The sequence below is a fragment of the Syzygium oleosum genome, unplaced genomic scaffold (assembly GCF_021117445.2).
Source record: "Syzygium oleosum isolate NSW1041296 unplaced genomic scaffold, Sole_v2.1 Sole_v2.23, whole genome shotgun sequence".
Taxonomy (NCBI): Eukaryota; Viridiplantae; Streptophyta; class Magnoliopsida; order Myrtales; family Myrtaceae; genus Syzygium; species Syzygium oleosum.
The window spans coordinates 4174764-4187957 of NW_026607507.1; the positions used below are offsets into that span (position 1 = coordinate 4174764).

Below are 13194 nucleotides of genomic sequence, written 5' to 3' on the forward strand. Positions count from 1 at the left end.
ATCACTTGCTAACTTACAGCACCACGCACACGAGAAAACTATTACGAACAACTTTAACAAGACTTTCCAATCATAAGAGGGAGCAACGAATTTGGAAAATAGAGTATACGAACAAACAGCCTCTGTTTATATCGTCAGAAGTCCATATATACAGCAGTATGATGCAGAGGTCAATCAACTCTTCATCAGATTTCAGGACACAAAATTCTGGAACCATGTTTCACTGAGAATAAACCTCAGCAGCTGAACTTAATCAACACGATGAATGCTGCAGATAATACACGACAGAACCACCACCAATGAACTTACATAAAAGATATAAAGGCCGAAAGTGCAATGATTGGTTATTCTTGCGTATTTCCATAGATTTTTGCACCTAGCCAACAACATGAAAACTCTTTATGCCTTTAGTGTACGTGTGCAGATTCCATTGACACCTTGAAGCACATATCCACGTGGTATAGTTGATGTACATTACTTACGAAGTATGCAGGTGAGCCAAGATACAATACCCGCGGACCGTATGCAGAAGCTCTAGGATTCAACTTCGTCCTTGACTCAATTTCTGAAGAATGTTCAAACGTGTTATGAGGTTCTTGAGTTTCACCAGTCTACTTCCAATCTATTCCTGAGAAAGGTCACCCAAGTCCCAAGCACATAAGTCTACCAAATACAAACTGCAGTATGGCAAAGACATTGCTCTTTAGACCATTAGATGAATAACAATTATAACATTGTGAATACTACAACCAGTCATTGGATGGCTCGGGTTCATTAAGCTCTCCCACTATCTAATTCTACAGAAGTCAATATTGTCATCAGGCTGGGTAGATATCACCGTGTTTCACAGGAATCAAGTTTCTTACGAGACTATGGAGTAACATAGCTGTGTCTCGCACCTTAAATTAACTGCTTCATGGAGAACCAGAATTCGACTCCGATGTCTCAGATATTCTTGCTTCTGATTTCTCATTTGAGTAACTACATAAAAGAGAGAAGCGTTAGAGCAGGAAAGAGAGAAAATGCAAACATAATATCCTACAATATAGAAAAAATACTCATCAACATCAATAAGACATTGAGTAATACATCAGAGACTCAAAATGGGCGCACATGCTTCCAAACCAAAACTATCCATGGTAACAAGGTCCTTCCAACCACAGAAAACGTGCAAAAGTCTCTCTCCTTGTGATTTGAAAATGCATTAGAGAGAACAAGAACACATGAGAACTTTAAATCCTTCAGACAAATTTATCCACTTATTTAGATTGCTACATTGAGAAGATACTGTTTTAAAGCCTCAAAGGAACATGACATCAAGATCCTTGCTTGCAGCCAGAAAGGTTCTTTTAGAAGAATTCTAAGGAGTGGTAAACCCGTGTTTTTCAACCAAAATTAAGAGAAGGAAAATTAAGGAAAAAAACTCTAACTTTAATACTTACTTGGAGAGAATGGTGACCCAAATAAGCTCTACACAGTCCACCCAAAGAAGTCTCTGTTCAATGGGGATCACGCCATAGGTAATTAAGTGAGCAAATGGCCAGAGCTTCCATCCTGCCTGTCAATCAAACTACAAGAATAAATGGAGCACACAGACATTCATGAAGAGATTATTGTGAAAGACAAATGTAGAATACCATGTATAGCCTAACTATAAAAGAGAGCAATCTAATAGCGCTACTCACAAAGCTATGCATTTTTCTAAACACAACTTAAACTAATTTTTTAAGAATCTATATATAAATGAACTAAACAAGCGATGAAAACCAATCGAATTGAGTAAAGCTGCATCAGTAAAGCACTCAATTATATCCGAATTCTTCTTTGTTAATAAGAGAACTAAGTCCGTCCTCCCCAATAACCTGAGACTAACTTATGAGACTATTTTCTTACTGTTAGCATTGGCAAAAATGTTGCCTTCAGCTCATTGAGAATATTAGGAGGGGATTCCAGTCGCAGAAGCCCCAACATCACAAAATAGATGCTATTCCAAAGTGCTGCCCAGACCGTTTGATCAAACGCGACTTTTGCAGGGACCACCCACCAATCTTCGAAAGGAAAAAGAGCCTGAAGGTCATGCACGCTTTCAGCCGTTGGCATAAATAAAGATACAATGAATGAAAGGAAATGAAGAACGAAACAAGAAGCAAGGCTAAAAATAGACTGTGGATGAGCCAAAACTATCACCTCGCAAAACTGATAATAATAATGAGAAAGTGAACCGTGGAGTGTGAATCCAACAAGACCTGATCTGAACATGCGCAATGGGTCGAACTCGAAAAGAGGCTTTCCTTCATAGCACTACATAGGAACCGACGGTGAGAGGTGGCATAAAAGAACTGATGACCAAGAAAATTCAGCAGCACAGCCAGCCGAAGCATGCATTTACCTGGGCAATCCAATCTCCTATAGAGTACACCACTCCACTTATTGCCATTTTCGCTAAGACTGGATTCATTTTGAGAGCTTCCTCGTAAGCAATCCAATTGTGTTCCGGCGCATATCTCAAAACTTCATAAAGGGTCCATCCCTGCGATATATGCGAACTTCAGAATATTCAAGTCTACCACCACTTCATACTTCCTAATAAAATCAACTCGAAACGCATTACACGAACCCTTCTCTTCATATGACACAAGCTGCAATCATTCAAACAGATGACATGCGCAAATAATCAAAACAAGCCCGACTTTCACGTGAGCCCGCGTAATGAGATTCAGGATTAGCATCAGTATAGTCAGCTCAATTAATAGAGACCCTTTTTGCAGGACAAAGGCAAAGATCGGCTATAAATTTCCCTCGCTTTGAACGGACGAAAGAACACCAAGTATAAACTCAGACAGACACGGTACTTCGCCCAAGCAGAAAAAGCAACCCGATTTCGTCACTCACGTGCCAGTAATCATGATCCACGGTGAGAAGCCTGGTGACGGCAAGAGTCCCAAAACCCAGAACGAGGGTAGCGTTAACCCCTCTGCCGACCAACCTCTCGAGGCCCCCGCTCTCGCCTTTCGCCGCGAGACCAAGCGCCCCCGGCGCCGCGGGTTCCGACGAATCGTCCTCCGCCGTCGAGTCTTCTTCCCTCGCCACGGGAACGTCGGCCGCTTTCCGGTCCTCGGCGACCGACCCGGCGGCGACCCGGTTTCTGTTCGGCCCGGCGGAGAAGAGCGGACGCACCGAGGGCCGGGATCTCGAGCCCGCGGGGATGGGATCGGGGAGGGAAGTTCGACGTCGACGGTGGGATTTGGCGAGGAGGGAGAGGTCGCGAGGAGGGAAGAAGCTGCCGATCGTCGCCATTGGAGCTGAGGCTAAGAAGCTGTGGAACTGGTTTCGCGCTCCTCTTCTTCTTCTTCTGCTTCTTCTTCTTCCTCTGGTTTCTACATTCGTCGCGCTCGATCGTCCACGGAGGTTCCGTTTAGGCCTCCGCTTGCAAATTAGCCACGAGCTCCTTTTGCTGACTTTCCTCCTCGTACGGAGACCGACGTCATTTTACCATTTTAGTGGAGATAACGACACAAACAACTAGGGGTGTGCAAAAAGCCCAGGACCGCTCGGGATCGCCCGGGACCGGATCGGAACCTGTGGTTCCAAGGGGACCGGTCCGGTTTCCGGTTCCAATTTTTTGGAACCGGTGGGTATCGGTCCGGTTCCCGGTTCCCGGTGTGGAACCCCCCACCCGGACCGGACCGGTAATATAATAATAATATATTTATTTTTTAAAATTTTAATTTAAAAAATCTGACCAAAAAAAAATAAAAAATTAAAAGAAATACGTAACTAGACACTCATAACTCTCTGCTCTCTTATCTCTAGAGACTCATTTGATGGGTACCCACTTGATTTATGAATGATGTGGTTAATAGAACCGATCATAGTATAGGAATTGTATGGAAAATTATGTTCTTTTCTTTTTGTTCCGTTGATCCGATGTTGGTCCACATATTTTTTTTTTATTTGTCCAAGAAAACTTGGTGGGACCGGTTCCATGGACCCACCCCGGGAACAGGACCGGACCGGCGGTCCGGTTCCCGGGCGAGTCCATGAAACCGACGGGTGGTCCTCGGTCCCAAAATTGAGGACCAACACTGTGCGGGTTGGTCCTAGGGTTAGGGGGTGGACCGGCCCAACCCGGACCATGCTCACCCCTACAAACAACCTCTGAACTTTAATCTAAATATGCAATTTGATCCCTGAACTTTTAATATGTTCAATGTGATCTTGAACTTTTGATAAATGTTCAATTTAGTCCATGAACTATATGAAAATGTTCAATATAGTTCCTTAGACGGTTCCTGAGCTTTGGCCCAATATACAATGTGATTCATGAACTTTTAATCTGTTCAATGTAATCCCTGAACTTTAGCTTAATATTCAATGTGGTCCCTAAACTTTATGAAAATGTTCAATACAGTCCTTGAATTATATGAAAATATTCAATGTATAGTCCTTCCATTAATTCAAGTTCAGGGACTATATTGAACATTTTCATATGGTTCGGGGACTAAATTGAACATGTACCAAAAGTTTAGATACCACATTAAACGAAGTAAAAGTTCAGAGACCGCATTGAACATTAAGCTAAAATTTAGGGACTGCATTGAACAAATCAAAAATTCGATGACCCCATTGTATATTTAGCCAAAATTCAAGGACTGTTTACTTTATTTTCCCTACGAATAAATCATGGTCAACTCAAGACAATGAGATGGATCGAAAATAGGATGATGTTAATTTGATGAGCAATTAAGGCAATTAAAAGAAGATAAGGTATGTTACGGGAGCATGGATATCACTTTATTCTGAGTAACGAGATGATGATTAACCTGATCAGCCAATTGGTGACGATTTAAATGCACGTCATTTGAAATGCTCCATACATTGGCATGTCTATGTGCAGAATTATCGAGTGAAGTAATACATAAACTTAAACTAGGATTCTACTCGGACGAGACAATTCCAAAGTGTCGTCTAATTTGCTTGAATGGCCTTCTCTTTTGCACATCTAGGCAGAGTAAGTGAACGTTGTTGGCACCAAACGATTCGACAAGTGGGAGTTTTTGGAGACCCTGCTTATATTTCATTCGCGTTTGGACAAGCTCGACCCCCGCACGTAAAGCTCGGTAGTTGTGATTGGTAATTGCAGTATTATTATGATCATTACATTGCTATAATAAAAAAGGCCTCATTGTCATATGCTTTTTAATATATTATATGTTTAAAAACGGTCTAAAAAAGAAAAGCCTCGCAAATCGATTTCGTCGGGTCAAAACAAGCGCCGGCATTTACAAAATTCCGAGGCGAGGTAATTGAGAAGATGGAAATCCGGAAGAGTTTTATTCCACATTGTTTTATCTAAAAGGAGCTATTCTAAGCGTGCATCTCCAATATAAAAAAAAAGTCGTCCAATCCCTTTCGTACTTCATTTCATATTTTTCATTTTATCTATAAAATTTTCACTTTGAGGGATCCAAAAATTGCCCAAGATTTTGCGACTAACTTATATTTCTTAATTTTTTCTTTTTAATTTTTTCGAATTTTGAAGGAGATGTGAGGAGTAAAAAAAACAGAAGAAGAAGAAAAAACAGAAGAGAAGGTCCCACCGAGATTTGAACTCGGGTTACTGGATTCAGAGTCCAATGTCCTGACCACTAGACCATGGGACCTCGTTGGCACTCATCGTGGCGAATTTCGGTATAATGTAAAAGCCAGCTAACGGAAACTATGCCGGAGCTCGTGGAATGCCGGCTAGTGCGACCTTGCGCGGGCCCCCCTCTCGTCCGTCTCCCGTCCCCGTTCACAGAGAACGAGGGCGGGAAGACATTGGCGCTGTCGTGCGCGCCGTGAGAAGCCTCCTCGGACCTTCAATCTCTCTCGGCGCGAGGCTCCCTCCCTTCGGGCAAACGCCCAGTTCGGGAAGGGAAGGGAACGGAACGGCACGTCCGCGGGCAGTAGAACCGGCGAAAGTCGGCTCCGTCTCGGCTCGCGGTCCGAACGCCAGGTGGGTCTTCGCCAACGAGCCTCTTCCTCCTCCCGGATGGCTTGGGGCCCTTCAACGACGTCTCCGACGTAGCCTCCACCCCCGCAGAACCTGATCCCATGTCTCCCTGGGTGAGTCACATTCTCGGTCTCTTAAAGCTGGATGGCTTTTGTCCTAGGTTCTTGATCAAGTTGTCCGCGAATTTCGTGTCTTCTGTGTTGCGGTCTGGCCAGACGTGGCCGTTAGGTTCTTCAGGTGGGCTGCTCAGCAGGGGAGGTACCGACATAGGATTGAGTGTCATGTGTCTTTGATTGAGCTTCTCTTGTTATCTGGGGATGTGGATGGAGTGACGAGTGTCTTTGCGGAGTTGAGGAACTTGGGCTTCTTGATGACGGTACCGGCAGCGAATTCTTTGATCAAGAGCTTAGGCGGTGTTGGGATGGTAGAGGAGTTAGTTGTGGGTGTGGAGGAAGATGAAGGAGAATGGTATCGAGCCGAGTTTGTATACCTACAACTTCTTGTTGTATGGTTTGGTGGATTCGGTGTTTATGGAGTCGGCGGAGCGGGTGTTTGAGCTGATGGAGAATGGGAGGATTGGACCTGATACTGTGAGCTATAATATAAAGGTGAAAGGATATAGCATGGTGGGTAAATCCCAGAAAGTGATGGAGAGACTAAAGGATATGCAAACGAGGAGCGTGGAGCTGAATAAGATCAAATATTTGACTTTGATTCAGGCATGTTATGGTGAAGGGGATTTCAATTCTTGTTTGGGACTTTACCATGAGATGGAAGAGAAAGGTTTAGAAATCCCTCCTCATGCGTATGGTTTGGTCATAAGCGGGCTTTCCAAGGAGGGAAAATATATGGAAGCATATGCAGTTTATCTGAGCATGATTAGAAATGGTTATAAAGCCAATGTGGCAATCTACACAGTTTTAATTGATCCATATGCAAAATGCAGGAGCATAGAAGCTCCTAGACAGAATGAAGATTGAAGGGTTTCACCCGGATAAGGTCACGTTTGGGGCTATCAATGGCCTGTGCAAAAATGGCAGGCTGGAAGAAGCACTTGCATACTTTGAGCACTGTCAGAATAGTAGGGTGGCAGTTAATGCGATGATATATTCTAGTATTGATGGTCTAGGGAAGGCAGGGCGAGTGGATGAAGCTGAGAAATTTTTTGAGGAAATGGCTGAGCAGGGATGTTCATGGTCTTATTGCTATAATGCCCTGATGGACGCATTTACAAAGTGTGGTAAAATGGATGAAGCATTGGCTCTCTTCAGGAAAACAGAAGCCGAAGGTTGTGATCAAATATATTACATATTCACAATACTCACTGCTGGCCTTTTTACAGAGCACCAAAATGAGGAGGCTTTGAGATTGTGGGATGTGATGATTCACAAAGGGCCCCAAATGCAGATCTATCAGGGCTCTATGTGCTGGACTTTGTCTCTCGGGCAAAGTGGCTAGAGCTTGTAAAATCTTGGATGATTTATTGCCAATTGGTATCATTCCCAATTCAGCTGTCGAAAATATGATCAATGTATTGTGCAAAGCTGGCTGTATTAAGGAAGCTTGCAAATTGGTAGGTGGAATTGTCAATAGCGGTCGTGAAATACTAGGAAAAATACGGACTGTTCTTATTAATGCCCAGAGAAGGGCAGGGAACGCAGATTTAGCCTTGATGTTGATGCACAGCAAGATTGCTGTTGGCTATGACTGAGTCGGCAGTGTCAAAAAAAGAGTGAAATTCCGGTCTCTTGTTGACGGTTGAGTGTTAGGAAATTCTCTTGTTGTCAATTCTGCTGTGTTTCTGTGCAATGGACTGGGTAAGATTGTGGAAGAGCTGGAAAATCCTGGGTTCACTCTTACGTTCTAGTTGTGAAATCAGAGTCTGTCAGAAGCCTGGTTCTATTGATTCTGTACTGGCAATAGGAATAGAGAAACTTGATTGACTACCTTAAGCTCCTTGGTGCCTATGATTCTGCGAAGATGTTTCAAGTGCATCAAAACCTCCAATTCCAGGTCTGTGCCTTGCTTTATGTTATATCCATTCCTATCTTAACTATGATTGCAATCGGACTAGTTGCATCTATGGTTGGAAGCAGATGAGTTGGATGGTATTTGTTACTTGACGTTTAATGTGGCTGATTAGTTGCTGTAAGTCTGTAGCAGATACACAACACTAAGGTCATCTGCATCTGATCAGAATCTTACTATTTTTTATGTTTTTTGGCCATCTACTGTAGAGAAAAGCAACTCTAAAAAGAGCTTCTGCATTGCCATAACATGGATTAGAAATGTTGCTGTTAGTATTGTTTGAATCCTTCCATCAGATTGGTCGAGTCTTTCTTTGGATTTTGCCATTTCTTCATTATAGATTAAGATCTTCTTCAGAGCAAAAGATTGAACAGCTATTCTGTCACATTACATGGGGCATTATTGTGATATAGTTTAACATTTCAAGTTATTCTAGTCCAATTTTTTTTATCAGAGTAGTAGCTACTACTTGTTCCATCTATGGTATGGAGAAATTGGTGTCTAGTCAAGTAATAGCACCGGTTTCGAGAGATTTTTTTGAGCTAATTAGGACATGGCTAACATGCAACCATTGTTATTTTTCATTTCTATTCCTTTAGCTACTTCAATTTCCAGCTGTTACTTGAGCTAGTTCTGTATATTGCCATTACAGTTGGAGAGCTCTAGCAGAAGGAAATACCAAAATAAGCATGTTTAACATGAGACAAGAGTTTCTCCATCTGTTATTTGAGGCTAATGTAGTTGCATAAGTTGATTTTTATTATTGTCCTTGATCCTGCCAATAATGTTGTAAGTAGCTGTAAAATTTACTCTTCCTCCATCAATTCGGTATGGGATTAAAGTATTGGACGTAGTGGTCTAATGCTCTCGCATGCTGGAGATTTTGAGCCTTTGAAACCATTCTTGTGGAAATGTCGCGTCAAATGTTTTTGTTTCCCCATGTAATGGTGTGATAACATGAGAGTAGCCTCCGTCTGGCATTGCATATTAATTAGGCTGAATTTCCTCATTAAGCATTTTTTCCGTGTGTTTGCATATATCAACGGCGTCTGGTATCTTAGTGCACGTCCACTGTTATATTTTGAGTCTTTGCATGATATCCTTGGAGTTGGGAACTTTCTGCTGGAATGAGAGAAACAGTCTGCTGCGCTCATGGTAAAAGAAAGTTTTTCTTAAAGAGACAAAACATCTGTTTTGTTTAGGTAGTCGACGGCAATATCAATTTGCTAGCAGCATCAATTTGTCTCATGTAAGCCATTCCCTCCAATTTTCTCTGCACTGCTTTGCTAGAATCTGTGGACAAGGAAATGCTTGTCAATATAGAATACTTTCCAGCTTATAAATTCCGCAGGAAATTTGCTCATGTTTCATTATTTCAAGATCTATGCAAGGTGTTGAGATTTCTCCAGAAGTAATTCCTGCCACAACTTTTTGATGGCGAAAGCTTCCACTTTAGTTTATCTCCCTCTTCCTAGTCAGTAAAGCCATCTGATGCATTCCCGAAAGTTCACTAGTTTATGGAATATAAAGCTGTTCTTGCTCACAAGTTTTCCCTGTGCTTGCCTTTTAGAAGTTTACTGCATGATTTGTATTGCTTTTCCAGGTAACTTACCTACCATGTGGAAAGATGAAAATCTCATAGCTTAAAAAATGAAGATTCTGCTTGACACTTGCAAGAGATTGGCCTAGCTCAAGTGAACTGGATTATAGCCTGTAGATGCTTATAATTTGGTTTGTTGTGTTGAAAAGACGGAGATAGAGAGAGACTTTTCAATGGCAATTGAATGGTGAATTTATTTCTCTGACACTACGATAAAAACTGCTGAACTTGTAACAAAATTATGAGATGGTCCTGCCCTTGGCCAGATGAAAATGACCTTTATTGGAGATCTGTCATGACTCTAAATCTAAAACTTGCAAAGGGACAAAATATGTGCTGCTCCATTCGTGTGTTGTTGTTTTCTTATCTTAGAAAGAGTAGCTATCTCTTGTTAAGGTGAAACGGACGTAGCTATCTCTTGTTAAGCCGAGTCATGTGTTATTGTCCACTAGAGATTTGCCTAGGGACCCTGGGAGATATGGTGTTATGGCATCAAAAGGCTGACTGTCGAATTTGTTGTCTGCTTTTGTCTGTTCAGGTTCATGTCTTGGGCCTATTGCTGTATTAGGACTAGCAAGTCTCAAAAATATCAGTCTTGATGCAGCAGCATTGGTGTAGATGCTAATGAATCCACTTGTCTTGCCCTGAAATGATAGGACGAGTGTGGTTGTTCCAATGTGGAATCGTCTTTCAAGCACAAAGGACTGTCTTCATTTTAGCTGTCAGAGTATGTGGAGAAAGCTTTCCCGTAAGAATCAGTAAATTGACACAAACTAAGACAGTATGAAAAGTGTAGATCCATGTAATATTGTTTTACCTGGATTACTAGCCCAGAAACTCAGTCTCCTCGTTAGCTTGTTAAATATTATGCAATTCTTTGTTTTCACTCTTCTTTTGCTTATTTATTTATTTTTCCCTTCTTTTCTGTAGTTCCCAACTTGTTAGGTTTCGAGTTATATGATATTCTCTAACAGAAACAGTAGGAACTGACATGCGGACATCTCAGCTGTGTCTCCTCATCCTTCAATTATGGATTTTTAACAAGGCAAACCCGACAGATACTACTGCCTCTGTGTTGGCGCATCGAAGACCAGATCTTCTGCTTTAGGTTGGACACAATCCGGTTGGGGGACCTACTGAAAGATATAATTCATGACTTTGGTTAGATGTCCTTAATTTGAATCGTTAGCCAACTTGTGGACTGACCTGGTTGGCATTGGGCCGCTGGTGTTGTGCGATTTGTACCATCAAATGGTGACTATTCGTTGTTGCGTGTCGTTTGCACTAACTAGATGGCTTCAACTCTAATATCTGAGCGGATTGAGTGCCGGTAGAGTGGGTCTACTAACCTTTTTTTTGGCATAAGATCTGACGTTTGTTATGATTAATACCGTTTCCGGAATGTATGAGTATGATTTTTGTCTCGTAAAATCTCTTCACTCTGCATTGCAATCCTCATAAAGTCTCTGCTTGGTTTGTTTTGCATGGTGGCCCCTGGACGAAGTTGTCATTTACATGGGTGGTCATAAGTTTCTCTTTCAAAAGGGACCATTGACAGGTCCAGTGTAGATTGTGCCTATCTCTCTCTCTCTCTCTCTCTCTCTCTCTCTCTCTCTCTCTCTCTGTGCCAGCTGATGAAAAGGACATTTTTGTTTATAGGTCCAAGATCGGAGGAAGATTTGAGAGAGAGGCCAAAAGCGGTGGTGCACAAGAAACATCATGAAATCTTGCTTTTACCGTCACTTCTCCCAAGGGATTATACTCTTCGTGAGGTGCGAAATCAACGTCTCTCGACAGTTCGAATTGGTTGGTGTCGCTGGCTCAGTAGCATCCATCCGCCTTCAGAAGCCCGACATAGGCAACTGTTCATCAAGATCTGATCTTTTTTTCTGGTTTTACAATAATGCAATGACTTCGGTTCTTTGATGATTAGTTGATGGAGAGCTTCATCTCTGTCATGAATCGTGATATGTTCCACCCTTGAACTTAAAGCAAAGCCTCCCATATCAGCTACTGTTTCTGATATGCATGTATTTCTTGACAGTCTGCATGACCCAAAGAAGTTAGCAGCAACGAATTTAGGATGGTGCACTTCTTCGGAGCACACATCTTTCGGTGAACTTTGTTTTAGAACCGATGATTGTGCTCAAGTTTCAAAGAATACACCACCATTCAGACTTACACGTGATGTTGAAAAAGATTTATCTATTCATTCGCAGGAAAATGTTAAAGAATGTCTACAAGACACTTGCTGAGGGTCATTAATTGGGTTTTGGAGATATATTGTTCAAGTTCATTTCAATAGATCAAATTCATCATATGTTTAAGCTCCGTTTGTTTTGCAAAAACTCAATAAGTTAGAATATATTTTCTTAAAAGTAATCGCTTGTATCGCTTGACATAATTAGTCGATAAAAAATGTTTCATTATTGGCGAAAATTTGTGCCTACGACAATGAAATTTTTTTTCAATCCTTCATTTTTATAAGCGATTATTTTTAGGATATTATTTATCAAATTATTCATTTTATGCGAAATAAACACGCTTTAAAAATGGCTTGGACATACCCGGTGTAATAAAACCCACTCGAGAGGGTTTGGACCACATGGGATTTTTGGGTTTTGCGATTTACTGGACAAGAGCCTTTGTACGGGTATTTATTATTTCTGGTGATGGTTGAATTCGTATGATGGACCCCTACATTAAGTAGTCACAGATCAGAAGACAGGAGTGAACCTGGGCAATAGTGATTTTTGCCTGTAAATATCACTTTGGACCTGCAATAGATTCGAGCAGCAATAATTGGGGCCAACCAGGGACCAGGCTCCCCAGAAAAAAGAAAAAGTTGAAATGATGAGAGAATAGATCGTGGGGGCCATTGTGATCACTGTAATTTTTGCACTATATAAGTTATAAAGAAGCTAATAGCGTCGATCATAATTGTTATAACAATACATTTGACACACGAAGCCTTTAGATGATGAGTTCCCAATAGATAGTGTTTAAGTGGATGTTGTGACATTTGGCGACGTCCGACCGACTTGAGACATGAAAGGAAGTTGAAACCTGAGCAAAGAAAGAACCCTCGATCAAGGAACAGCTGTAGCGGAAGGATCGATAGCAACTAACTTCTTTCATGTCACCTTGAATTTAAGGGATTGTTGGAAATATATTACATGATTATGTGCATCTCTCATATTGCAATCTCATTATTTTGAATGATTGTAATTTCTATTACAATATTACGTTGCTATAATTAGCCTCCTGTAAAGCCTATACGCTCCTGTATAATTCATTATTGATATAGAAAAATTCTACAATTTTATCTTCCACTTCATTCGTAACATTCTCCGAACATTGAAAATTGTTCAAACCTCGAAGGAAACATCCTTTTGTGATATTATGGAAGTTCTTGGTGGATTGCAACAAGAAGTGAGTTTACTTCCTTGTTTTTCACTCAATAACAAACACGACAAACTCAAGACATAATTTAACACGACACACATATTGACACGAAGCTAATTTCTTCCTTGTCTTTTCAAGAAAATATGTATTCATTGCTTCAAGCCTT

At 41.4% G+C, this 13194-nt stretch overlaps 1 protein-coding gene, 1 non-coding gene and 1 pseudogene across 3 annotated transcripts; 1 reads left to right on the plus strand and 2 right to left on the minus strand.

Annotated features, from left to right (window-relative positions):
* Positions 1–104: 104 nt before the first annotated feature.
* LOC115682389 (protein SYM1-like) lies at positions 105–3499 on the minus strand. Of its 2 annotated transcripts, none has more exons than XM_030606603.2 (7): positions 2893–3499; positions 2390–2530; positions 2188–2301; positions 1894–2067; positions 1443–1558; positions 900–981; positions 105–677 (listed from the first exon to the last, which is right to left on the minus strand). In XM_030606603.2, the coding sequence occupies exons 1-6, from the start codon at positions 3295–3297 to the stop codon at positions 915–917; spliced, it is 1017 nt and encodes a 338-aa protein (XP_030462463.1). In that variant the 5' UTR covers positions 3298–3499; the 3' UTR covers positions 105–677; positions 900–914. The 2 variants fall into 2 exon arrangements, with proteins under 2 accessions (XP_030462463.1, XP_030462464.1); XM_030606604.2 differs by having other exon boundaries at positions 105–628; positions 2893–3498.
* Positions 3500–5591: 2092 nt separating this feature from the next.
* TRNAQ-CUG (transfer RNA glutamine (anticodon CUG)) lies at positions 5592–5663 on the minus strand. The gene has a single exon. It is a non-coding gene; the product is annotated as a tRNA-Gln (tRNA).
* A 433-nt stretch (positions 5664–6096) lies between these two features.
* Positions 6097–11666, plus strand: LOC115682396 (pentatricopeptide repeat-containing protein At1g03560, mitochondrial-like; annotated as a pseudogene).
* Positions 11667–13194: the final 1528 nt, after the last annotated feature.

Excerpts from the sequence above, each read along its gene's own strand:
- LOC115682389 (XM_030606603.2), bottom strand. The coding sequence starts at position 3,297 with ATGGCGACGATCGGCAGCTTCTTCCCTCCTCGCGACCTCTCCCTCCTC. Across the intron at positions 2,531-2,892 it reads TGGATCATGATTACTGGCAC|GGATGGACCCTTTATGAAGT; the intron begins GTGAGTGACGAA and ends CATATATCGCAG. Across the intron at positions 2,068-2,187 it reads ATTATTATCAGTTTTGCGAG|GCTCTTTTTCCTTTCGAAGA; the intron begins GTGATAGTTTTG and ends CATGACCTTCAG.